This window comes from Archocentrus centrarchus, chromosome 6 (genome assembly GCF_007364275.1).
Source record: "Archocentrus centrarchus isolate MPI-CPG fArcCen1 chromosome 6, fArcCen1, whole genome shotgun sequence".
Taxonomy (NCBI): Eukaryota; Metazoa; Chordata; class Actinopteri; order Cichliformes; family Cichlidae; genus Archocentrus; species Archocentrus centrarchus.
Window position 1 is genome coordinate 11,556,562 of NC_044351.1, and position 25,612 is coordinate 11,582,173.

The window sequence follows — 25,612 nt, forward strand, 5'->3', positions numbered from 1 at the left end:
CAGCTCCTTGGTTTTAGCGGCGTTGATCAGGAGGTGGTTCCGCTGGCACCAGTCCACAAAGTCCTGAGTCCACTGTCTGTACTCTGAGTCATCCTCACCTGTGATGAGGCCAACTATGGCAGAGTCGTCAGAGAACTTCTGCAGATGGCAGCGTGGGGAGTTGATGGAGAAGTCTGCAGTGTAGAGGGTGAAGAGGAACGGTGCCAGCACAGTTCCCTGTGGGGCCCCCGTACTGCAGACCAGCCTGTCAGAGACACAGCCCTGTGTCCTCACATACTGTGGGCAGTCAGTGAGGTAGTCCAGTATCCACTCGGAGATGTGGTGGTCCACTCCTGACAGTTCCAGCTTGTCTCTCAGAAGTCCTGGCTGGATGGTGTTAAAAGCACTGGAGAAATCAAAGAACATGATCCTCACAGTGCTTCCAGGCTTCTCCAGGTGGGTCAGAGCTCGGTGCCGGAGGTAGATGATGGCGTCATCCACCCCGATGCCAGGCCGGTAGGCGAACTGCAGCGGGTCCAACGAAGACGACACCATGAGGCGTAGATGGTTGAGGACCAGCCTCTTGAGGGTCTTCATTAGATGCGATGTCAGGGCTACCGGCCTGTAGCTGCTAAGATCCTTTGGATGTTTGGTCTTTGGTACCGGTACCACACAGGAGGTCTTCCACAGTTGTGGTACTTTCCCCAGCTTCAAGCTCAGGTTGAACATGTATCCCATGATGCCACACAGCTGATCTGCGCAGCACCTCAGGAGCCTGGAGCTGATGCCGTCTGGACCAGCAGCCTTTCGCACCTTGATCTTACGTAGCTCCTTCCTCACATGATGAGTTGAGAGGGACAAGATGGAGGTGGGGGATGGGGGTTGTGAGATGGAGTCCTCAGAAGTGAAGGGGGTGGGTGATGGCTGAGAGCTGAGAGGTGTGAGGTCCCAAGAAGAAGAAAGGTTGGCAGTCATTAAAGATGGTGGGGCTGACAGCAGGGGGGACTGGGCTGGGGGAGGGGTGGGTGGCTGGTCAAACCTGTTAAAGAACTGGTTCAGGTTGTTAACCCACTCTAAGTCTCCCACAACCCTAGGGCTTGGTTTGTGGCCTGAAATTGAGTTCAAACACCTCCAAACCCCACTGATGTTGCTCTGCTGTAGCTGGTCCTCCATCTTCTTCCTGTAGATGTTTTTTCCATCCCTGATTTTCCTTCTCAGATCCTTCTGCACGGCTCTCAGCTCCTCCTTATTTCCTGATCTAAAGGCTCTCTTCTTCTCCTTCAGGAGAGCCTTTATTTCAGAGTTGATCCAGGGTTTGTTGTTTGAAAAACACCGTACCCTCCTGGTGGGCACAGTGTTTTCCACGCAGAAATTGATGTAATCAGTGATGCAGTCTGTGATGCTGTCGATGTCCTCCCCATGGGGGGCACAAAGCTCTTCCCACACAGTGGAGCTAAAGCAGTCTCTCAGAGCTTCTTCAGTCTCCTCAGACCATTTCTTCACTGTGTGTGTCACAACTGGTTCTCTGTGTACCAAGGGTTTGTACACAGGCTGGAGATGAACTATGTGGGATCCTTTTGTTCCTAACACATTACCCAGTCCACATCAGTATTGGTATCCAATATGATTTTTTTCCCATTGAGATTTGATATGTTTTCAAAGTTTTCCTCTAAATTTTTTGAGCAGTGCATTTTTGATGCACTCTCTAAACCATCATTCAAGCTTGGATAACATGTCACAACGCCACTAATTTGGACATCTGTGTAGGAACAACAGTACTTTTTCAACTTTACATTGGATTGATAGAAAGCCAGATTGCTGTCAGCTGATTTTATCCCAGTGTTATATGCAAAACAACTTTTTGTGAGTCACAGAACTGTTTTACTATGTTGAATTTTACAGTCTGACAGCTACTTTTTACAGTATACTTCAGAGTTCATGGGACACCTGATGGCATCGCATAAAAACTTTTTGAAAACTATTCTTGCCTGTTTGATACACTAATTCATGATCATGCTATCAGTCTGAGTTAAAACTGCTACTGTAGTCATTTGATTATTAAACAAAAATGACAGCTACTGCTTTCTGCTTCTTGAATTCCTGCTTGTCTCAATTTAATCATAACCTGAATATATCTGGCTTTTTAAATTTCAATCACTCTGGATTTTCAAAAACTGAACACACCAGAATAATTTTTTTGTTTTTTTAGTAAACATTAGCTGCCCTATAACCAGACAGCAATCTTTTGACAGTTTATTGTTTCAACTTCAACGTCTTTTCTCAGTGAAAGTGATGGAACACATCACAGAGGGAAGAAACCAGGAAATCTTCAGGTATGATGCTCAGAGGACATCTATCTCATCACCTATCCAGATAAATTCAGGCTTTCTGTCTCTTGATTTTTCTCCATAATTCTCCATGTAAACTCTGCACTGCATGTGAGATACAGTGACCCTGGGATGCTTGTGGGCAGTGTGAGGTCTCCCTCTGTAGGATTTTAAGAGAATTGACAATTTCATGGTGGAATTCTTAAACTCTCCCCTGGTGCTAAAAATCATGCTAACACATCCTTAGAAATGTGACCTTTTAATATCTTGTCAAATGCAATTTAAAAACAGCTTTCTTGCTCATAGTATGAAAGTACACTGAAAATCAGTAGAGACTTTCAGGCCTATTATTATATCATTTTCCCAGCACTTCCCAGAAGACCAGAGCAATGGATCCTAAAGATTCAATTAACTACACAATGTGACCTGGATGGGATAATGGAAGGGTGAATTACCCAGTCTAAAAATGATTCAATTACTCAAGTTAATTTCTTGGCTAAAATCTACATCTGAAATGCCCCAGCAGTGAGCTTCTTAGCTGCTGGGTCATTTCATGATGGATCGAAGCGTGTTTCCCACCTGACCCCCTCAGCTTCAGCTCATTTGCAATATCTTTAGTATGTTCAATGAAGCCATGAAAAATTTTTCTCTTTACTTTTATATGATCGATATTTTTAAAACTTCAGGCCATCGATGTGGGTTGAAATGTTGCGTCACTGCATCATTTTTCCAACATTTTTGAGCCCTCATAACTTCATAATTACAGGAGATAACCACATGAAAATCAAGGTTTTACACGCATACCAGTTTTCTTAATTTAAAGCTAAAACCTTGCTTCTTTTTAAAAAAACAAAAAACAAATAACCAACTCTAAGCAGCAAAATTGAACCATTTTAATGTCTGTGACGATGAGTAACAGAAACAAGCACGGATGTTTAATCTGTTTTCTGATAATTCAATGGAGAAAACTTTAAAAAGTGCTTTTAGGGTAAATGTTAAAGGGTTGCTTTACAGCACATGAAAAGTCTCCTTTTTTACCTTATTTTGATATCTGGCTCAACTTTTCCTTCTGCATCAAACCCAGTCTGATTTTAACACATGAATGTAGTTCATGGCCCAATGGAGAAACAACTACATTTATATGTCACATATTCTGTATAATAGTTTGGACCTTTTACGTTGTTAAAATAACTTCAGTGTCTGAGAATCTTTCCAATTGCACTCTGATATTGCTGAGATCTTGAGTCCATTTAAATGGATTTAGTTGATTTTACATGGAATGATCCTGCTCTGCTTAGTGGCATTTGAAGTGTTTGCTGCAGGTCTGCTGGCGCTGACTGAACCTCCGTGAAAGAGACTGAAAATCTTCTGCAGCACCGTCGACTGCTGCGTTAACCCCAATTTAAAACGTGTAGGTTTACTCAAGAGCTTTTTTTTTCATTGAAATGAAACAAATCTGGAAGGTGCCACCCTATTTCAGCTGAGATAAAGAGGTGTTTTTGTGGTTGGCGTGCTGGTGCAAAGGTGAAGGCTTGAATGTGGAAAGATTAGCCCTTTTCTGCCAAAAGCCATCATGGGAAATGCCAACAGACGTGATGAGCTGGAGATACAAGACTCAAAGTATACCATGAGTGCAGTCGCTGTCGAGGAGCGGACACGTTGTCCTGATATTGAATTTTCGGCGGTTGGTATGCGACTGTATTATGTACCAAGAGAATTCAGTCTTAAAACAATACTTGTGTACATTCCACCAAAGGTAACATTTGAAGTTCCACGAGAAGTTCTCCATGAAACTGCTGCTAGAATACAGACTAAACATCCAGAGGAACTCTTCATAATTTCAGGAGACTTCAGTCACGTTTCTCGCTCCTCCCGCCTGACTGGAAGCCATTCTGATCACACACACTTTGTAACATTGTCATAGAAGTAAACAACAACAAAAAAATCATCAGTACTGGAAGGCGCCTTTCTCTCTGTGATGTAAAACAGAGATACAGAATATCATTCATACCCACAGCCATCAATTCTTTTCAATTCTCATACAGCAGATGAGCTAGGTCAGACACAGGAATTTCCCTCTGGGATCAATAAAAGTTATTCTTATTCTTACATCCGGTTGTTAAGTGATGACGTAGAATTCCATTTCCAGGTCCAAACTGTCATGTGATCAATATGCCTCAATGCAGTGTCCCTCGTTTTAACCCATCCAAAAAAAGAAAAACACTCCGCTGTCATTTTACCGATGAGAAAGAAGAGGAAATGGCTGCAGGTGATGAGGTATGTTACAATCTTCTGTAATAGTGAAGTCATTGGTTAAGCCATTGCTGTTTATTTATTAGCATTTGGACCCAGAAATGATGTCAGACTTAAAGACTGTATAGAAGTAAACAACTCCAGAGCACTGAGGAGCAACTGCCTGCCTGCATGAAAAAGTTACACAAATTAACAAGAGGCAAACTGGGGTAGTTAGAAATTTCTTGATGTAATTACAAACTTTTTCTGTGGAAATCACTCTTTATATTATTACTTCTTACAGTGCACAGACAGGTGACACCTCATTTTGTACTTGGGCTGTTAAAAAGTACTGAATTTTATGCACCTCTTGTGTTAAAAAAAATAAAAAATTAAAAAAAAGTTTGTCTTCATATTTCTCACCAGCAATATTGAGATCCAGTGACTGAAAGTAAGAGATGAAAGTGTAGACAAAAATACATAAATAACACCACAACAAAAGGCTCTGTAGGCTACAAATGTTTTTATTACTTTAAATAATGTCTAAATAAAGGGACTAAAGACATGCTCATGTGACTTCTTCCATTATCAAAAATATGGTGTGGGGTGATGTTTGCAGCAGAAATCTATCCAGGGAGCGAAGCATGCATCACAAGGTGAGACTGTTGGAGTCCACTGAACTTTGAAATGAGTCCCACCATCACCACGGACGGTGTCGGTTGTCAAAAAGCAGGGCAGTGATTTTTTTTTTTTTTTAAACCAAATGTCACATCGAGAAAAGAAAAAAAAAATAAAATGTTTGTGTTTTATATAAAAACTGAAAGACCTGGATACATTTCTACTTAACCCCATCATGTTTTACTACAGAAATTAAAAAGCAAAGACATAAAGGAACACACAAAGGGGGCAAAAACATCTATATTATAATCAACTCCCTTTGGTAAAAACGGTAATAAATGGTCTTGCATTTGTCCTTTTCATATACATACTAACTTTAGCCATTTATCACTAAAGTCCACAGTAAGCTTGGAAAGTATTACTAGCACAACAACACAGATCTGTCATAAAAAAGTCTGAGACTATATACAGTGTATTTACAACATGAGGGCATGAGCAAGATGAGTGTGTGTGTGTGTGTGTGTTTGTGTGTTGAAGCTGGTGTATTGGCGTGGGCATCTTAAAGGTTGACTTCCAGGGCGGCGAGGATCTTGTGTGTTAATAGAACTATATATAATACACACACACACACACACACACACACACACACACACACACACACACACACACACACAGGAATACATGTCAGTATCTGACATTCACAAGCTATACAATTTTACAGTCTGAGACCAAACAATGTTGTGAGGCTCATATTTTTTTTTCTTTTTTTACATTAGATGAAACAGTGCTTTTCTATCTTAACCCGACAACAGAGTTTGGGGCTCAGGCACGGTTTCTAATAATGCTGCCATGTGTTTCGGAAAGGAAAATGTAACCCTCTTTCCGTCTGCTTGATGACACATGATTGTGATTTGGCCGCAACACAGGAACGTCTGAACCAGATCCCTCAGACTTTACTGAGCTCCCTCCAAAACTTCAATCTGGGAAACACAACTTCTGAAACATCTCCCCCTTTTTCTACATAAGTGCACTTGTCCATCGTATTGTTCTCAGTGAATACTACAGAATAACACTTTCATAAATAAATCCCTGTGTGACTGATTTTGATGGAACTCGATTACTCGGATGGCTTCAGACCGTCAGTCAAAGGCTGAGTTGAAGCTCAGCTGTGATAAAGTACAAAAAGCACCACGCGCTCTCTCTCTCTCTCTTTCTGGCTCACTGCTTACATCACAAAGCTTAGTAAAAAAGGCTCAGGGAAGTTTGTGACATGGCTCCGAGTGCTGGTAAGAGCTCAGGTCTGCGACTGGAACATGACCGTTCCTAAGTTTTGGCACCAAAGGCCCTGTGAGGGGGGGGAGAAAAGAAAAAAAAAAGGGCCCAGCTAAAAATGCTGGTTTTAAAAAGAAAAAAAAAATTTTTTTTATATATATCAGTAATCCTGCCGCCCCAGTAGCAACACACACGGCAGCTAGCTTAATTGTGCTCCCATGTCGCCTTTAAAAACACATTGATGACCCCCTTGTCCCTACCTCTATTCCTGACTTGTTTGACATCAGACCCTACACACCCAGAAGTCAGTCTGTTTGCCGTTTGTCATCGTGGCTCTGGTTGGCTATGGTGCCTTGCTGGGTGTGCTGTATTTCACACGATACTTATTGATGTTCATGAAGTGAAGGACCTCTGGGTGCCGGGTGGTGCTGCAGGGCAGTAAGCCTTCACGTCCCTCGCCCATCAGCCACTTGTTGGTCTCGGCACTCATGTCGCGCGTGACGTGCTCTTTGACCCACTCCTCTACCCAGGCCTGGAAGCGTTTGTGTAGTCGCGTGCTCACCCTCTCATGTGACTGAGGAAAAACAAGAAGGATGCTGCTGTCATTAAACAAATACTACATCTTCTATTCACTGAGTAGACTTAAAAAAAAAAATTGAAGACAGAAGCAACACTGTAATGTCAACTAAATATGAATGCTTATTCCACCACTTATAACATTATGCAAGTTATAATCTTGGACTCTAGGGTGAGGGTATCAGTTCAAAATAATCCCATTTTTATCTCCTACCAGGCAAGTATGATGCAAACCAGAAGTGCGAGCTTTTGCCTTTTGAAATGTGTTGGTTGCAGCAGAAAGCCATGACTTTTACTTTGAAGGTCAATAGTTTCATTTCTGGTTTGCATCGCTCTTTTTTGAAGTTTCATTACCGCTCTGTGAGTAGTTAGGCAGTGTCTGCAGAGAAGTCCCCATCTTCCATACAGACTTGAGCTGTCCGTGGCAACTAAAGCAGTCATAAGGATGTTTTGGGTGCAGCACCATATACCCCCTTTACCACCAACTTGACCCAGTGAGAGCCAGCAACCTCCAGCAGCCAGGCACCAACTGGTTGGAAAATACATGGTTTTACACAGTGGCTAATGACCAGCCTAAGTCTTTGTGACTGAGGCTCAACTCTCCTCCCTTTCTGCCTGCTCTCTTCAGATTGGCTGCTCCGTGTAAACAGGAGGTTTGTACAGCAGATGAGTGGGGTTTGTCTCTGATGACCATATTAGTAATATCTGCCCTCACATCATACAGAGCCAAGAGTTGAAACAGCCCGACAGCAATTTAGTATTTAAAGCAGCCAGAAGAGTTTTTAATTCGTTTTTTTGGATGATTTATACATACACTGCCGTCAATATTTAAAACTTTGGCCATATGAGCATCCACCACTAAGGAAAAGCTAAACTGTTTCCCTTTAAAAATGGAAGTGAGATATTTTAGGAAGCCTGTTACCTTGCAGCATCTCTAAAGCTCACCAATTTGAAGAGGTCTGGCACATAAGTCCCCTCTGTTCTTTAATCCAGTTTTAAACTTGATGCTATGGCATTTAATACAGCTTGATGAGTGTCTCTATTGAAATAATTTATTAGGGAGAAATAAAGACTTGCATACAAAGACTTCTTGTGTGAGGTATTATGCTTAACCACTTTGATGGACAGGTCTGAAAATGCTTTGCTAAGTGTGAAAACTGCAGAGGCGTCATTAATAATTTTTGAATCAAATGCACTGCTGCTGCTGACATGATGATGGCAGCATTACAACACAGCAGTGAACACAAATGGCCAAGAGTCACTGACTCTCCTTCCTGACATGATAAATACAGGAACGAGTAGAATACCAATGGCATATCAGCTAAATATGATAAATAAATAAAATATTAGTAAATACCTGGTGAGCTCGCAGGAGAGCAGTGCGTCGGTACATGTAATCCTCAGACTTAAAGACGTAGACCATCTTGTAAGAGTTTAATTTGAACATGCACTCCATTTTCTCCTTTTCCAGTGATTTTTTGCCACCCTCGCAGGCCTCCTTGTCCAGCTGCTCTCGGCCCTTCTGGTACTTCCTGATCCGTCTCAGATTCCTGGTTTAGACAAACACAAGCAAAAGTGATGAGTGAGACTTATACCATCCAGCAGGAATACGTCAGGACAAGTCAATTAGATTTGATACAATTTAAAAAAAAAAAAAAAACTCCTGTTTTTGGCAATGAAATGTGGAAAATTCTGTGAAATGACAGGATGTGAGAACTCACCTGGGAAGAAAAACAGGCTTCTGAGCGAGATGCTCCCTCAACTCAGGAGTGGTGGAATCTGGATTCAAGTAGCGTCCCACATAATCAGACCAACGCTGCAAACACAAAACAAGCACAAAACCAAGTTTAACACAGACAAGTCTGTAAACACTAGTACTGCGCCAGTATTACCAAAAGTTTGGCAACAGGTCCTTACTAGTATTGCCACTCCAGCTGGAAAAGCAGACACTCTTACTAGACAAAAAAAATTAAAAAACAATAACACTTATTTGCTGTATAGTCTAATATGCAGTGAACATGAAAATAATAATCAAATACTTTACTGGTTATAGGCATGTAAATGACCAGTTTCTGGACTGTGCATAATAAAACGCCACACAGCACAAGTGTGGGACTAAAAGACAAGTTACTACTGCAACCATAAACACTTATCAATATGTTTATTTAAACTAAATTTATGCAGCATCCTGGTTATTTTACCATTTATTAGGCATCACAGAGCCCATTTAATTAAGGCGAACCTATTATTTTCTGTCATTTCACAGAAGTTTATTTATATAAAACGTATTACATTCAAAATATGACATTAAAAAAAAAGAAACAAAAAAACCCTCCCCCGCATGTGAGCACACCAGCCCCACTGCCTGCTGCTGTTTGTCTGCATGTCAGCCAATAATAAAGATTAAAAGCGAGAAAGGAGTGAAACAGGCTCATTTCATACAGTGGCTTGTAGCAAGGCACAGGATAAGGTAAATAAAGATCATCTGTGAATGATGGGAAGCAATTATAGTAGAGACAAAGAATAAGCAGCTGGAAATTAACACAATAGCTCCTCTTTAAAAAATAAAAATGGGTTAAAATATGGGCTGAATGATATTACTGGCCTCAAAATTGCTCCTGATGCTAATGGACCTCGACACTGACAATTTACAGGTGTGTCTCTTACCTCGGCCTCCATGGGCTCGTCTGAGTTCTCTTCCTCTGTGTCGAGCAGTTCCACTGTGAGCTGCACTTGTCCTCCATTTCTCAGAAACATCACCTGACAAAGTAACAGGACAGTTACGTTCAATTCAGTTCAAGGCACTTTTTAATGGAAGAGAAAGACCCTACAGCAGGGGGAGAACCTCAATCTCAGAGACACTGAAGAGAAACAAGAAGGTGTGATAGAAAGATGGGGGGCGGGGTGGGAGAGACAGTGAGAAAGTGATGCACTAATCTAATAGTTGGACTAAGTATAGTGACAACAGACCAGTCAATAGGGCTGATCAATGGGCAAAAAGGAAATCCTTGCTGTGAAGTTTTACCCTTTCACTCCATTTTATATTTATTGAACTTCAGACTTTCTAATAAATTATAAAGAAAAGGGACGTGTTAAGTGGAAGTTTCCAACTTCACTTTTCCAACAAGTCAGTTTTCAATCAAAGTAAACAGGATGAATGGGTTTAAAACTGGTTTTGTAATTTTTTTTTTTTAACAAAATGGGATAAATGTTTAATGTAAACTGAAGCTTTAAAAGTAGGCCAAAAAGGGAAATTTGCTCATGGGTGACAGGTCACTTTACGCAGCTTTAGTTGCTGGGGCACCTGGGTGGCTTAGTGGTGAAGCTGGCGACTACATACATATGCTGCGTTGCGGTGCGGGTTCGAGTCCCGGCCCGTCACCAGTTTGCCCGTGTGTCTTCCCCTGTATCTTTCCCCCATTTCCTGTCTCTCTTCACTGCCCATAAGAGCCGCTGTGGCCAAAAATGCAAAAAGCAGCTTTAGTTGCTGTAGGCAATAAGCGCTTGTGGTTCATTACTGTAATCATTTTAGAGAGAGAGAAAAAAAAAAAAAAAAAAAAGGGTTGCTGATTCACCCCCTTAGGCACTCTCAATTTAAAACACACACACCATCTGATACCTACTACATGCTCTGATAATTACTAAGGAGGCAGATTGCACATGCCTTTTCACAAACCTGGCTGCTTTGTGAATCCTCGTGTCTTTGCCAAGGAAAGGACTAATACAGTTTCCTCTTACAAATGGCACTGCTTGTGTTTCACTCAAGTTTTAAATTGTTATAATGTGGAGACGATTTATTGGCAGTGAATGCACACCCAAAAAGAACATTTTTAATAAAGAAAAAATATAAATAAATAAAAGAAATTGCCAGTTAGTAAAAGTGGGATGATCCTCACTGCAACAAATTAATTTTGACATCTGGATTGAGTGCAGGAACCACTCCAGCAGCCTGATGGAAAATTACTTTTAAGTATCTCTTTTAAACTTTAAATGAACTCCTCTCCATATTTACCAAGTTTCAGCAAAAGGTCTAAACTCCCATAATGCCACGGTTGGGTTTCATAGGGAACTCCAACTTTATTTTATTTACCTTAAAGCAGTTCTCGTCAGACATGAGCTGCTCAGCTTTCCGCTGATAGATCATCTCTGCAGAGCTCCTGGAGGATTGCGTGGACATGCTTCCTCCGGTGGCTCCGTTAGCGCTCTCCGTCAGGTAGAGGTCCGTCACCTGGACGCAGATCTCGTCGCTCACAATGTGCTGGAGCTTAAGGATAGAGAAACGCATTAGCGACCGGGTGGTAAAAACAACAACAACAACAACAACAACAGTTCTTGCAAATCGCTACTTGAGAGAACAGATTCATACCTGCCGCACGATGCTTTGGATGAGCTTGTCCATTGTGAATGCAATGTAAGCATGGATAGTGAACATTTCCCTCAGGGAGTCCTCGTACTGAGACGCTTCCATATTGCCGTCCAGCAAATTCCGAACCATCTCCAAGAAAGCTGAATAGTAATCTTCCACCTCAATGTCCACTGGAGAGAAGAAGTATTTAACAAAAACAGATCACTAAGTGGAACAGCATGAAGGAAAAATCATTTAAACTTTTTCTATGCTTTTTGTTACAACAACCCAAAATAAAAGTACTGATGTTCTTTTCTCGAGGTGTCTATATTTTCAATAGACCGCTGAATGCATTACTCAGATTTTAACGCTCCTACAGTCGCAGCCCATTTATTTAAGAATTGATTTTAAGATTTTACACATTACTTTTAAAGAACTTCACAGCCCTGCCCAAGAAGATTAATGAGAAATGCAGTCCCTGCGACCACAGCGCAGAGCGTTCGCTGTCAGGGCTCTGCAGTTGTGGTCTGACTTGCCTGAGAAACTGCACCTTTTTTGGTCAGCATCTTCTCTTAACTCACTTTTCAGACTTCTCACGGGGCTTTTTATAAAGTCTTAGGCATTTTTATATTTGTCAAACTGTATTGTATTGTTGACACTGCACTTGAGTCTTGCATGAGTCTCATTTTAAATTGATATGCCAAGTGTTTTTATAATTCACACTTCGGGTTTGAACTATTGGTTTTTACTTTAATCTGATTTCCCCTGCTTATTTTATTGTGTGCTGGTTTTTAAGCATTTTATAAAGCTGGCTTTGAGAAGACCTATAAAAGCAGACAGCACAAAAGTCAAATTATTCAGTTTGACAATTAACTCTCTTCTTATTTCACCAACAGAAAAAACAAACAAATGTAACACAATCGGGGACATGGGGTATGTATGTATGTCTGCTACTCACTGGGCTCCTTCAGTCTTAGCTGGATGGCTGGATTGTCATTTTTCTCCTTCTTGAGCCCCAGGACTTCCCTCTCCCACTCCCGTTCTCTGACCTCCTCCTCGATCTGCCGCTCCGCCTGCTCGTACAGCCGCAGCAGGCGTGAGCAGAGAGTCTGGTGCAGCCGCAGGAAGACATACCAGTTGTTGTTGACCAAGAAGAGGTTGTAGGCATCGTCGCAGCCACGCAGCTTCTGCGCTGCCATGTTGCTGAATAGCAGCTTGGACTTAGAGGGGCTCCCACTGCCAGGGACGCCATTGTGCTTTTTGGAAGCTCCTTCCTCCAGTTCCATTTCCTCTTCCTCCTCCTCCTCCTCGACATCCGAAAGCTCGCCCCGCTGAGAAAACAGCATGTCAGGGATAAAGTGGTAGATGATTTGCTTGATTTTGTATTTGTCCTCCTTCTGAATGCTGGTCTGCCGCTTGACATGGTGGATGATGAGGGCTGCTGCGTCCTCTAGGATTTGGCTATCCTCGTAAGCCAGTGTCAAGTGGGGGCCTGTGCTTGGGGTGGTGTTCTCATCAGATCCCTGCTCCTGTCGCTGCAGAGCAAAGATAATCGGTTGAACATTATGTTTTCTGAAGCATTGTACAGAAAACCTTTACTCATGGCAAGTAGTGAAAATGTCCCAAGACATCACAGAAAGAAAGAAAATGACCTCATCATAGATGCTTTCGATTTCATTAAGCAAGGACTTTGATCGAAGCACTTTGGTGTCGTTCTGTTTGAAGTTAATGCCTTGATGGTCGAGAGACTTGAGGTAATACTTCTCGTTCTGCTCCCTCCAGATCTTGTTGAAGCCTCGCTGGGCTTCCCGCCACTCTTCCTCTTTTGTCTTTAACCTGTTTGAAAAGAAAAGTAATGTACAAACTCCAAATCTGAACAATCTGCATCATTCACATTGCAACACAGAGGGGGTGGTAGAGCGTTTTGTTACTCTGAATCATTTAATATTTGCGCTTCCTTCCCTGTGTGAATTGCTGTGTTTGTAAACTGTGGGTCATAACCTCAGATAGGCGACCAAAAGAAGCTGGTGCACAGATATTTACTGCATGCATGATGAGATCCTGTTATTCAAAAGCTATTCTTACTAAATTAGGAGAAATCTCAACTCAGCAGCTTTATGTTACCTTTAAAATTACCTCCACAAAGACCAAGCAACTGTACAGAGTTACAGCTGTACAGGAAATTATTCAGTCCTTGATTCAAAAGTTACCTTTTCAAAACAATGGGGACAGAAACAGCAGGGTTTTTCTTCAAGCCGTCAATGATGTCGGGCGCTTTGTCTCCATATATCCTCTGGATGGCTTTGCGGTGAATGACCTCTGAGGAGCCACCCAGCATGTTATCTAAGCGGAACTTGGCCTGCTCCTCTGCGGACATGCGGGACAACTTCCGCTGCACCGTCTCCAAGACTCTAATGGTAGCCAGGTTGGTCTCTAGCACAACATCCAACTGTGTGAGGAAAACACAGGTGTTTACATATAAAACCCTTTTGGTGTTATTCTGATCCCATTTCAAAAACTGTTGTTCAGGGCATTTAAAGAAATACTGAATTTCTAGAACCCCCCCGTTTAGGGATATCAGCCTTTTGCTGATATCATTAAAAGTCAAGTTACATGTACCAGCTCACCTCAAAGCGTTCGTCTTCACACCTGTAGATGTGCTCCTCATACTGAGTCTTCTTGGAGCTCACAAAAGTGGAGTCTTCAGACCAGGAGGGGAAGGAGACCCAGGTGTCGTTTAAGACCTGGACACAGGAGGAAAAAAAAAAAAAAGATTTGTCAGATTCAAGCTGCACACTTATACAGCTTGAATCTACAGAGGTCAAATCAAATTATATTAATGAGGATGAGATGCTGACTGTTAGCATTAAGCACAAATTGATCTGAAAAAAATAAATAAAATTTTCTTATAAAATCTTGTTTCACTCTATACAAAAAGAGAATTACTACGCTTATCCTTATTGTGACATATACACACACACACACACTGTCACAGATCATATTATTTGTATACATTATATTAAACAAAGCCAGAATTGTCATCCCTGTGAGCCAAAAAGGTCAAACCTCAGACCTCTCTAAATGCTGTTTTTTTTCCCCCCCTCTGTATGATATCAATGAGAGCAGATAACTTAAAGTCATCTAATGCATACAGCTCTGGCTGTGAGCACAGAAGCCCCTCCCACCTGCTCTACAAATCTTCTGTTTGCAAGTAACAACCAATCAGCCATGAAGAAGTGATAAGAGAGCCACAACAGCTTGTTTCAGACAGAAGATGAACTGAGGAGCCACACCATCCAGTATAAGATAAAGCTAAATCATGCAAAGCTACTCTAGTTGGACATAAAATTAAAAATACTGAGCTGGAAGCAATATAAGTAATCTTATACATTTATATGCAAATGTACATCAGTACCCCACCACATTAAATATTTCTTTCAGTCATCAGTAGTTAGAACTAAAGAAAAACACGGTAGCTTTATGACCCCCGGATTCTGCTCTCTCACCTCTTTACAAAGTGGAGTTCTGCCCGTACACTTGGGCTGCTGGTAGCTTTTGGGCAGGGCTCTATAACTGGAGCCTAGTCTCTTACAGGAAGCATAGTCAATCTCCATGGCGATGCCCTCAGTAGCCCGCTCCTTGGGGTACGTTTCAATGTGGGACATTTCACGATACCCCAGGAAGTTTTGAACCAGTTGAACAGCTCTGGGAATTTTCTGTTTTTAAAGAAAAACAAATTTTATATATAATTTTTTTCTTTTAAATCTGAGATTCTTTTTCCTACTGCAGTCTTCTCATATCATCCAAGACTGAGTTACTCACCCTAAAAACGGCAGCACCAGCTGCACCAGTTCAAGCCCTGGAAATCACCTCCTGGTTAAAGATGACCAGACACCGCAAGAAGTTGTCGTAGGCCTCTGCACTTCGCAAGGCTTTGCGCACTAAAATATATAATTAAAAAAAAAAAAAAAAGTTAGTACACACACACACACACACACACTTCTGCTCAAGTCTTATGGCATAATTCAAGTTTTGACAACAGACAGAACAACTAAAATACCCCGTGTTCTTTGAATAAACTGTGGCTTCAAAATAAAGTTAGGAATTACCAAAGATAATAAAGTCAACATGTTTTATGTTTACTACCGTGATTTAGTAACCCCCCCATACGACTGTCAAAGGAATCCACTTGTGTGTGAGAACAAATCAATAAAACACTACTGTCTGAAGGCAAGTTGCACAAAAGTGGGGTGAAGAAGAGGTGAAGAAAGTGGGTGGAGACAAGTGTCAGGAGTGATTTGTGACAGGTGACAGAAGGATAGCAAGAGTGAGAGTAGGTTTACAAAAACCTACTGTGATGTATGGTTTGGAAACAAAAAGACAGGAGGCTGAGCTGGAGGAGCAGACTTGGAAGATGCTAAGATTGTCTTTAGAAGTGATCAGAAAGGACAAGATTGGAATGACGACGTCACAAGTACAGTTCAGGTTGAGCAGTTTGGAGACAAAGTAGTGGATATACTGGACAAAAGGATGTCGCAGATGGAGCTGAAAGCAGGAGGAAATGAGAAAGACCACAGAGAAGATTCATGGATGTAGTGAAGGAAGACACACAGAGGGCTGATGTGACAGAAGAGGATACTAGGGATTGGGTGAGATGGAAGCAGATTATCTACTGTGGCAACCCCTAAAGGGAGGAGCTGAAAGAAGATGATTTTCTAAAAATCAAGTGGGACTATTGCCTTTCTAAAAATTTCAATCAGTTTTTTTTTTCTCTTATTTAAGCTAACAAACTAAATATAAACTCACCTTCTCAAAGAACAGAGATTCTGTGCCGACTCCATGCTTGCTGGCCTCTGCCACCGAGGAATCTTTCAAATTCAGTAACTTCGGCTTCTTCTGCAGCATTCCCAAAATAGCATTCGAGACACACAGGTACAATAATTATAAAACTATCTAGGACCTGACATAAAACACTAAAATAACTAAAAATAAAAAAATAGGGCTTGAGTGTAGCTTTAGGAGCGTGAGAATGAATGTACCTTGACAGGAGGTGTGGCCCCTGGTGTGGGATGGCGACGAATCTGGCAGCCGTTCTGGTTGGGCCTCTGCTTGTTGTTGAGCTGCAGCTTTTTGGCAGTACCACCGTGGTCGTTCCGTACGGACTCGGCTTCTCGGCAGTGGTCTTATTTAATAGCTATGAAGAATACAAAAACGCTGATTAAGAAAAGGGTACACGAATATGACAGCTCAGAGGCTAGAGGAGAGGGGGAAAAAAGGAACAAATGCACATTTTAATGAATACACTAACTTCATGTTTAAGGTAACTCGAGCTAAATCTGCACTCATGAGCAAAAGGTGGTATAGTTAAGGTCTGGATTCTACTCACCACTGAACTGTTGGCATCAGGCAGAAACTGCCCAAACTCAGAGAGCAGATCCTCTTGGTTCTTGAAGAGCCTGGCCACCTGAGCGTAAACCTCCTGTTCAGTCAGAGCTGGTGTGTAGTTCCCTCCGGCCTCCTTGGCATTACGCTGCTCCTTCTGTGGGTGGAGTAAAACACACACGATAAATGAAAAGTCCATCTAGTCTGCCCCCCCAATATATATATTGTTTCAGGCTTCCCTGTGAGCCAGAAGAGAGGAAGTTTCTGTGTAGCAGAAGCTAAAGGACCAGCAACAGCACAAACATTAGCTGTTCCACATATTTTGACACTGCCCCCAGTGACAGTACAAATCTACAGCTGAAATGGAGCTGGAAATGAGCACAGTAGGTCCCCTTTAAAAGATATCCTCAGCCTAATTTTAAATTGAATTCAAATTTTAAGCTCAGAGTTTCACTTTTGGTTTCATTTTGCACCACTGACCTGGTAGGTATGGAGGATCTCCAAGAAGGCTTTGTAAATGTCAGGCTGGCCCTGGAAGCGGTTTTTGATCTTGTTGACGTAATTGATGGCATGGTTGAATTCAACAGGCTGGTTGTTCTGCATGGGTGGGCCGGTGGGGGTCCCGCTGAGTGGTGGGTGGAGCTGCATGGGTGGGGAGCGGGGAGAGGTGTAGGCAGGGATGGACGGATTGCTCTGGCTGCTTGGTGTTAATGCCTGGGGCTGTAGAGGCTTAAAACAGTAAAGATTTTAAGTGTACTGAAACACATGCTACACAACAAAACTTTGTTTTTTTTTTTTTTTAAAAACCTTGAACCAAGCAATATTCAGTTTCTGCTCCACATTTGGTTCTCACCTTGCTGATCTTGGCAGGAGTGGGCTGCGTTACAAGGGGTGGGGCAGTGGTGGTTGCAGCAGATGGGAGCGGAGGACTGATGTTGGGTAGTTGCTCCCGTTATGGGGATGTTCTGAACTGAAATGCCATGCGGGGTGATGTGGTGATCTGACCAGGCGTTGTCACATTGACCAGGTCATTGGTCTGGACTTCGATCTTGTAGCCCGGTGGCAGGAAGGTGTTGAAGCCCATGATGAGATCAGGATGACCTTTGAAGAGCTGCGACACTCTGCTGATGACTCCAGGAGTGTCAATACTGCAAACACAGAAGCAGAAAAATGACTTTTAAATCCTGTTACACCTGGGAGGCGACTTGGAGTACATTTAAAACCTACCGTCATCTCAGGTACAAAGGGCAATGCGTACTTTTACAACTTTAAATTACTCAGGATAAATGCATATTTGCGGCCGCTAGCTATGACAGACTTGTTGCATGCTCCAGTTGCTTGTTCACCTAAATCGGTGTGAAAATATGCTAACTGGTTTTGAGGAGGGGGGAAGTAAAATGAAAGACTGGCCACAAACGTTTCACGTTTAGGGTTACAAGAGAATCATTCTGTTAACATATTAATAGTGCCGATCCAATTACTTCAGCTACGTGTTGTTATCTTTACATCGCCACACGACAGCAGCAGCTAGCCATAGAGCTAACGTAGCATGAAAGAAGCTAACTCGAACTAAGTTAAACTAAGCAGCAGAAATGTGGCGGTATTTCACGGCTGCCACACAATACCTTCCGTTTGTATGCATGCCAAATTATTATTTTTACTTTTATTTTTTTTACTTAACTGCAAACTGTGGTCCAAAGTGAAATGACATGACTAAAAAAATCCGCTGACGAAGATGCTACTTCCGCTCACTTTCCCTCTCCGTTTGCTCGGTCAGAGGGCGCGTTATATAAGGTAGAAGCGGGAGGGTCGTTGGTTTGGTTTTAACACGCGTCGCCCGCCAACTCGTTAAATACTCTTTAGCAACGACAAGTGTGAGGAGGAGGAAAAAGGAGAAAGTAGCGACTGTGATTGCAGTATTTACGACTCACTTGAACTAAAAAAAACAAACAAAAAACAACAACAAAAAAAAAACAATCTGGTGCAAATAAATTAGATGAATAACACCGATAAATTTTTACTGTATTAATACCAACAATTCAGCAAATTTATTGCTTGGATGTATTTATTTTTTACAAAGTTTAGATTGAGTCTGATGTCTTACACCTATAAAAAAGAAAAAGATTCCCACTCTTCCTCACAGTAATGATTGCAACATATTTATTTGAAAAACTACTATCAGATTCAAGGTAAATGCTGGATGGATGCATCCCCACCATCTATTATTTGTTTATCCTGCTCCTGCAGGGTAATATGATAAAATTTACAATTTTGGTCTAGAAAGTTGGTCAACTTTTGAAGCTACAACCTCGAATTAAAAACAATAGCCTCACCTTTGGGACTTGAACTCTCTTCATTATGTCTAAAAAGTTCATTGTAGACCTGTGGCTGGTTGCCAAACTGCAGCTTCACTTGATCCAAGTAAGACAAAGCATCTTCCACCTTAGAGAGAGAGAGAAGGGAAAGTCAGCTTCACATACTTTTTTTTTTTTTTTTTTTTTTTACATTATTTTTTTCAGTAGCAGTGCAATGTCTCTGATATTAAATTAGTTTCACAGTAAAAGAACCACAGTTTAAAAAAAAATCATAATAACAATAAAACAACAGGAGATGCACTGATTTAACAGCTGACAGTTGGTGTCAGATGATTATGTTTGCAACTGTAAAACTAAAATTGGCTCATGGACCTTGAGTCTCTGGAACTGCTGCTGGCCCTGCGCGGAGGACTGAGGAGCAGCCGTGTGGCTGTGCCCTGGAATCACTGAGGGCCCCATGGGACTGCACTGCTGGGCTGTGGTGGTGGGCGCCCCCATGGACAGGTGGGCTTGGTGTGTTGCCCGTGCCCGCCACTGTTCGGGGCCACGGTGGGAACCTGGGAAAGCAGAGAGGTTTTATTAAAAGTATAGCAAATACTCCTGTGTGACTTTGTCACAGAAGGAAGGAAGTGACACGCAGAGTGAGTGCACAGTAATTCATCTTAATACTCAGTTCTACTTGAAATTCACAACAGTCCACAGCTGACTGGTGGGGGAAACTGGAGCATAAGTGTGAGCACTTAGTAAAGAAAGTTTGTGTGTTCACACCAAGTTTTAGCTCTTCAAACAAAACAATCAAACAAATCTTCACTGGACAAACAAGGTGTACCTGATATCCTTGTGGGACGAGTAGTACTGGACGCCTGCTGTGGGCTGCATGTTGTCAGACACGGCCTCATACACAGCTGGAGCTGGAGCAGGGGCCAGGACACGATGCTGGAAACCCTCCGCGTTGCCAGCGAGGCGCCGCTGCGGGGACGCAAAAAAACCGTTTCCTGATCCTCCAGACGCCGCTTCATTATGAACTCATACTCGTGAGAGCTGCGAGACCTGGGAATACACAGCAGCATATGGAGCCCATTTCAAGCTGGCAGCACTCTGAGAAATTATCAGAATCTATTACAACCACACTCTCATTTTCATTCAAAACTGGTGGGAATATATTATTTTTTTACTAGTACTGTGATATACACAGAGTGCCAGATAACCACTTTTCTTGTTTGGCTTTGGCAGCACCCGATTACATAACCTTCTTCGCAGTGCGATCATAGATTTATTGAAACACTTGATGCTTTCAGTGGCACAAAAAAGCCTGCAGCTTTACCAAGGTCAGTGAAGTAGGACCATATTCATTTACTAACGTGATTTGATTCGTTTGACAGCATTTTTTTCTCATCAGAAACTACATCCAAGTGGCACTGATCTCCTTCAGCAGCTGATCGGCTTTGTGCGTGCTTTAGAAATGTTAGCAGGTAAAGTTGGAATACACACAGGACACAGCACATTGGAATGGTGAGGCACGTATCCTGTTGCTTTTTGGGATTCCCTTTGTTGGTTTGCATTGTGCATTTCTGCACCAGTGTTGAACCTGTGATAGACTGGTCCAGGGTACCCTGCCTCTTGCCCAACTGCAGCAAAAATGCAACTCATCTAAGTTTACTGCGATAGTTCCCATGTGTGCACAGGCCAGTAGCTGAATCACAAATAATGTAGCTACCAACAAGCAGCTCCAAAATGTATATAACACAATAGCTTAATCATAAGTAATTCACTACATCCCAATACTCACTGCACTTGCACTTCATTTAGGCACTTTTGTGTTTTGCTGCTTTCAGCTTCTACTTTGCTATATTTTTGATGGAAATATTGTACTTTGTACTCCAGACTATTTACATCAAAGCTCTAGTTTCATATTTTGCAGGTTTTCAAATATATATACATAACATACACAACCTAAAACTGCTCTATTATTACAGCTTTAGCTATAATAATAGAGCAGTATACAGGTAATTAAATCAGCTGCTACATTAAAGTAATAGACAAATTAATTAATCGATAATTATGATCTAATTACGGGGGTTTTCCTGGCTCAAAATGGGCTACACACGCAACCACTGTTGATCGCATATAATTAAGTGTCTTGTGCATTTTTTTAATTTCTGGCCACCCCACTTAAAATAAGTGGATAAACAATTTCTGTAGCAACTTTTATTTCTCATCAAATATTCAGATTTCTCGTAGATCTACGAGTGTCTCTGCGTGTCACACGGATGAAAATGTTAACATAAACTGAATGTCTGGGCAGCCAATGAAACGCACAGCCTACGTCACCGACAAACAGGTGCTGTGAGAACGTGGGAGTCCGTCTGCCATTCACAACTTCCTCAGGACGGCAACAGCTTACGCTCATTTGAATGAATTGCGTACTTGAAAGATAAAACGTTAAAGTCCGACAGCTAAGAATAAAATTCGACATGCGTTTGTCGAGCAAAAGTAACACAATGACAAACTCGAGTGCCCGTGCGCCGCTGCTGCTACTAACGCTTCCTCACTGCTCCCGTGAGCGGCGGAGCTCCACCGAGCCAGCAAACAGCCGGCTAAAGAAAGCTCGGCTGCGGTATTTATAGCCAGAAGCTCAGCGTAGTAACTTTATAGTCTCCCATATGCAAACGCGGTTATGTCTGTTACATGCTAACAGCCCGCAACTGCGGTCTATCCATCCCGTTTATAGGCCTAGCAACACAAGCAGCGACCTCGAGTTACAGCGCGACGCTCTCTCCACGCCCGCCATTTAGAGCGTGGCGCAGGAGTTCGGCGAATTTACGCTCCATTTTTCAAGCAGGTAAGACCGAAAAGCAACTCGCATGCAAGACACCCTACTGAATGTTAAGCCAGGAGAAATGTATAATGTTTATTTTAGTAACTTTGCTGAGAACTTGGGTCTGTCGACGGGAGCTGTGGGCTGCCAGCTAGCTGCTAGCTAATGTAAACAACATGGGTAGCCTGACACCGATCGCTGTCCGGGGCTAGGAGGGAAGCACATGCAGCTAGCCATTAGCGATCTACTTCGCTCTCGCAGAAACAGCTAACTTTTACTATTGATTTGCCATACTGCTAGTATTAGATCGATTTTGAGTGAACAGCATGCAAAGAAGCATCGATCCTCAACATGATTTACTTAAAACGGTTTCTAGCAGTTAGCTAGCTCCGCTAGCTTGCTGAATGAATTCAGATGAACTCACCCCCTCTCTCCCAAATAGCAAGCAGAAGTTCGGTGATGATGATACGATAATCCGTTAGCTTTTTGTTAACGACTACACCTTTGACTGGAAAAGCCAGCAACTCAATGTATGTATGGGAAGCAACTTATCAGCGCCGTATGAGTTGAAACAAACAATTCAAGCTACAAAGTGAGAATCTTCCCCAGAAAGGAAAACAATCTCCGATCGGTTAGCTGTAGGTGGGCGAGGCTTTCAGCTAGAGTACCGCCTCCTCCTAGAAGCTATTGGTCAGCCTGTTCAAGGAGCCCTGCACAAGGGCGGGGCGACGAATTGGGTTGTGAAATTGAACTGTCAATCAAAGATTTCTCGAGCAGTTACCAAGCACGCCCTTTTTGACTTGAAGCGCGACAATAATGCCAGCGCAGAGCGGAGGCTCGGCTGCAGTATAAATGGAAAAGTATAACAGCACCGTCTTTAGAGACAAACCTAGAAAGCAGAGTTTCTCCATTATCACATTATAACATGGTCGAGGAAGTACTGCATAAGAAACCACATGGGTTTCATTATGTGTGTTTTAGTGTGTGTGTGTCTGTGGGCCGAACAGAGAAAAGATTAAAGAGCATTTGATAAGAAATCTTTTGAGTTTTTTTCTATAATTTGCTTTATTTTGAAAACAGTATATTGTTTTCGCTTACTTGGAAGATGAATTTGAACAATAAAATTAGAGTGAGATACTCAAATAACAGTTATAACCTTTTAAATCACGGTGTATATATAATTCATATATATGCATGGCCTGTTTAACCCATTTGGGGCTCATGGGTAAAAAGTTGCTCTTCCATCACAGAGCACACTGCAAGTTGCTGGAAGCATCATGATATTTAGCCCAAACACTCAAAGGCACCACCACCACACCAGTTACCAGGTTTTCATGCAAGATAATCTGCAGTATTTTAATGTAAAAGCATAATATTTGGACACAGGGTTCTTTTGCAAGACAGTATTGTGTAAGAATAGATTACACATTAGTGTTTGCAACTTCCTAAAGAATTATTTCAGGGAGTTGGTTTACCAGAAAAAAAAAAACCAGGAATTTTCTGCTGCAGTGGCTGGCAATGCCCAGCAAGTAACTCTTGGGTATACTGAAATGCTGTGTGAGTAGCATTTGCCACAACCTGCTCTAACTTTCTGGTTTCTATTTAAATGCGTTTTTGCTACGAGTGCATCTTTGAGTGTGTTTTTTTTTTTTTTTTTTCCCCGTGGCCTGCTGGTTGCTACTGCGTTTCCCCATTGAGATTCATAAAGTAATCTACCCATCCACCCAACCAATAGATGCATTCAGATCTTGATGCACAATTAGCTACTTCCTGGAGTTTGGCAACACGTGACTTTGTGGGCGGGCGTCTGCCTTTGCGCCTGTGTCCCCTCCCATAGATTTAATAAAGGGGGCATTGCAGCCAATCGCGGCACGGCTCCGTCATTACAAATTCCCCAAAAGGTGGAACTTCCGAAATAAACCCTCGCCCACGACAGGCGGAGCTGCAACACCAGCCCGGGATTCCTCCTTCCAGTGCAGGCGGAGGATTCAGCTGCGACCGTAGGTTGCAGCACGCACGCAAACACACAGCGTTTCGCTATTCCGACTGATTTCCCCCGTATAATTACACCCATCTTCAAGAAAGCCGTGCTCCAAACCGAACAAACACACGTCCAAAAACCGAACGCAAAATTAAACCCATTTTAAGTTCCCGTTTGGAGAAAACGCACACAACACACACGGTGCAGCCCACGGAGACATCCCCCAAACCGAGACGCACAGCTAGGAGGATCAACTAGCCCCTGCGCTCTGTGTCGGTCGACGCTGGCTGCATACTCCAAACAAAAGGGTTCACGGCACTAAACGCGGATCATCCGGTCACTGACGCTTTACGCGAACACCGGTGGACTCGGATAAGTGGGGCCTCGGTGGCGATCGTGGCAGCTTTTATAAGCAGCAAGAGCCGATCCAGTTGTCCTTACTAAACAATGCCAAAGTCAAACGAAACGGGAACTACGGCGTAGCTGTGTGGAAACATCGGCGCGGCGGAGCCACGCCATTCTCCGCCTTCTCCCCTCTCAAACGCAGCCGAGCTGCCCAGTTTCCCCACAGACAGGACCACCGCGCGTTTTACAGCCCCTATTCTTTGTTTACTTCAGTAGTCGGGAGTAAAATGTCTAACCTGTCTCACCACAACAACTACACCCCCCACCTCCCCTGCCGATCCATTACATGCTCACACAACGCTGCAGACAAAATGTTTCGACTTCCAGACAGCGGGATGCCTCAGATGGTCACCGCACAGCCCCCGGGAGGTTGTTTACTAGCCGACATAATGCCATCCTGCACATTTATCCATCCAACACGTTCTGTTTTGGGCTATTCAGCTGCCGTTTACGAGCTAAATAAGAGCCTTTCATTTCATTTAAGCGCACAAAAAAGCGCGACTGACACCAAGATCGCTCTCCGATTCTTCTTAACAATCACACACTTGATATTGCAACAATACTCTTAATATTATTTAGTTTAACCAGCCGTTACATACCCAGTAAAAAGACTCCTTACTCCGGATTCGTGTTTGTAACAAAATAGTTGGAGACGCCCCCTCCGCTGGCATTGGCGCAAACTGGAAGACACGTCACTTTGTTTTGAATATCACCCGCTAAAACTGAGGCAGCGTCGCAGAAGCAGCCTCTTCTCTACCACACAAAACCTGCAAGTCAAATACTGGTAGAGGATAAATGGTGGCGGTGGTAGAAGGTATGCAGCGTTGGATAAATGTTTGTCACATGACGCTCAAAACTCTGAATAATCCTGCATTCGCTCGCTTGTCAAAATGTTTCGTAAACCCTGTATTAATGCTGTATAAATAGAGTGATCATAGTGTCTGTACATTGGTCGCATAAAGTAACTTTTCATCAAACAATTTCATTCACTCGGCAATAAAAGCAGAGGGAGAAATTCTGGGGCAATGCCTATTTTTGTATAACTAAAATAAATAACTGCTGTAATTGTTGCAGGGCCTTCATCTACTTTATTTTGTGAATTCATAACTAGTGTAGTGATTAATTATTATTTCTAATTGGGTTTGGTTTTCTTGGAAATATATGCTTGTTATCAGATTTAACTAATCTGTGCAACATCTACCCTTAATCTAACAAAAGCCTTTTATTTATTAATTTATTTTTAAAGAAAACTGTGATAAAGTAGTCAGGAACAACTTTTTCAGTTCAGAGTAGATATTGCTATTAAAATATGATGGCTTCAAAAAATGATACATAATTCTAGGAAAGGATTACTGTGGCAAC

At 42.4% G+C, this 25,612-nt stretch overlaps 1 protein-coding gene across 1 annotated transcript; it reads right to left on the reverse strand.

Annotated features, from left to right (window-relative positions):
• Window positions 1–5,046: 5,046 nt before the first annotated feature.
• Window positions 5,047–19,596, reverse strand: sin3aa (SIN3 transcription regulator family member Aa). Its single transcript, XM_030730781.1, is given in 24 exon segments — window positions 5,047–7,002; window positions 8,362–8,554; window positions 8,726–8,820; window positions 9,672–9,764; window positions 11,095–11,268; window positions 11,371–11,540; window positions 12,308–12,884; window positions 13,002–13,185; window positions 13,560–13,798; window positions 13,977–14,093; window positions 14,856–15,034; window positions 15,037–15,065; window positions 15,172–15,209; window positions 15,211–15,291; window positions 16,156–16,245; window positions 16,389–16,516; window positions 16,519–16,543; window positions 16,736–16,888; window positions 17,212–17,460; window positions 17,585–17,879; window positions 19,065–19,081; window positions 19,083–19,100; window positions 19,102–19,173; window positions 19,419–19,596. Coding segments are annotated over 24 exon segments (3,573 nt in total). The 5' UTR covers window positions 19,545–19,596; the 3' UTR covers window positions 5,047–6,771.
• Window positions 19,597–25,612: the final 6,016 nt, after the last annotated feature.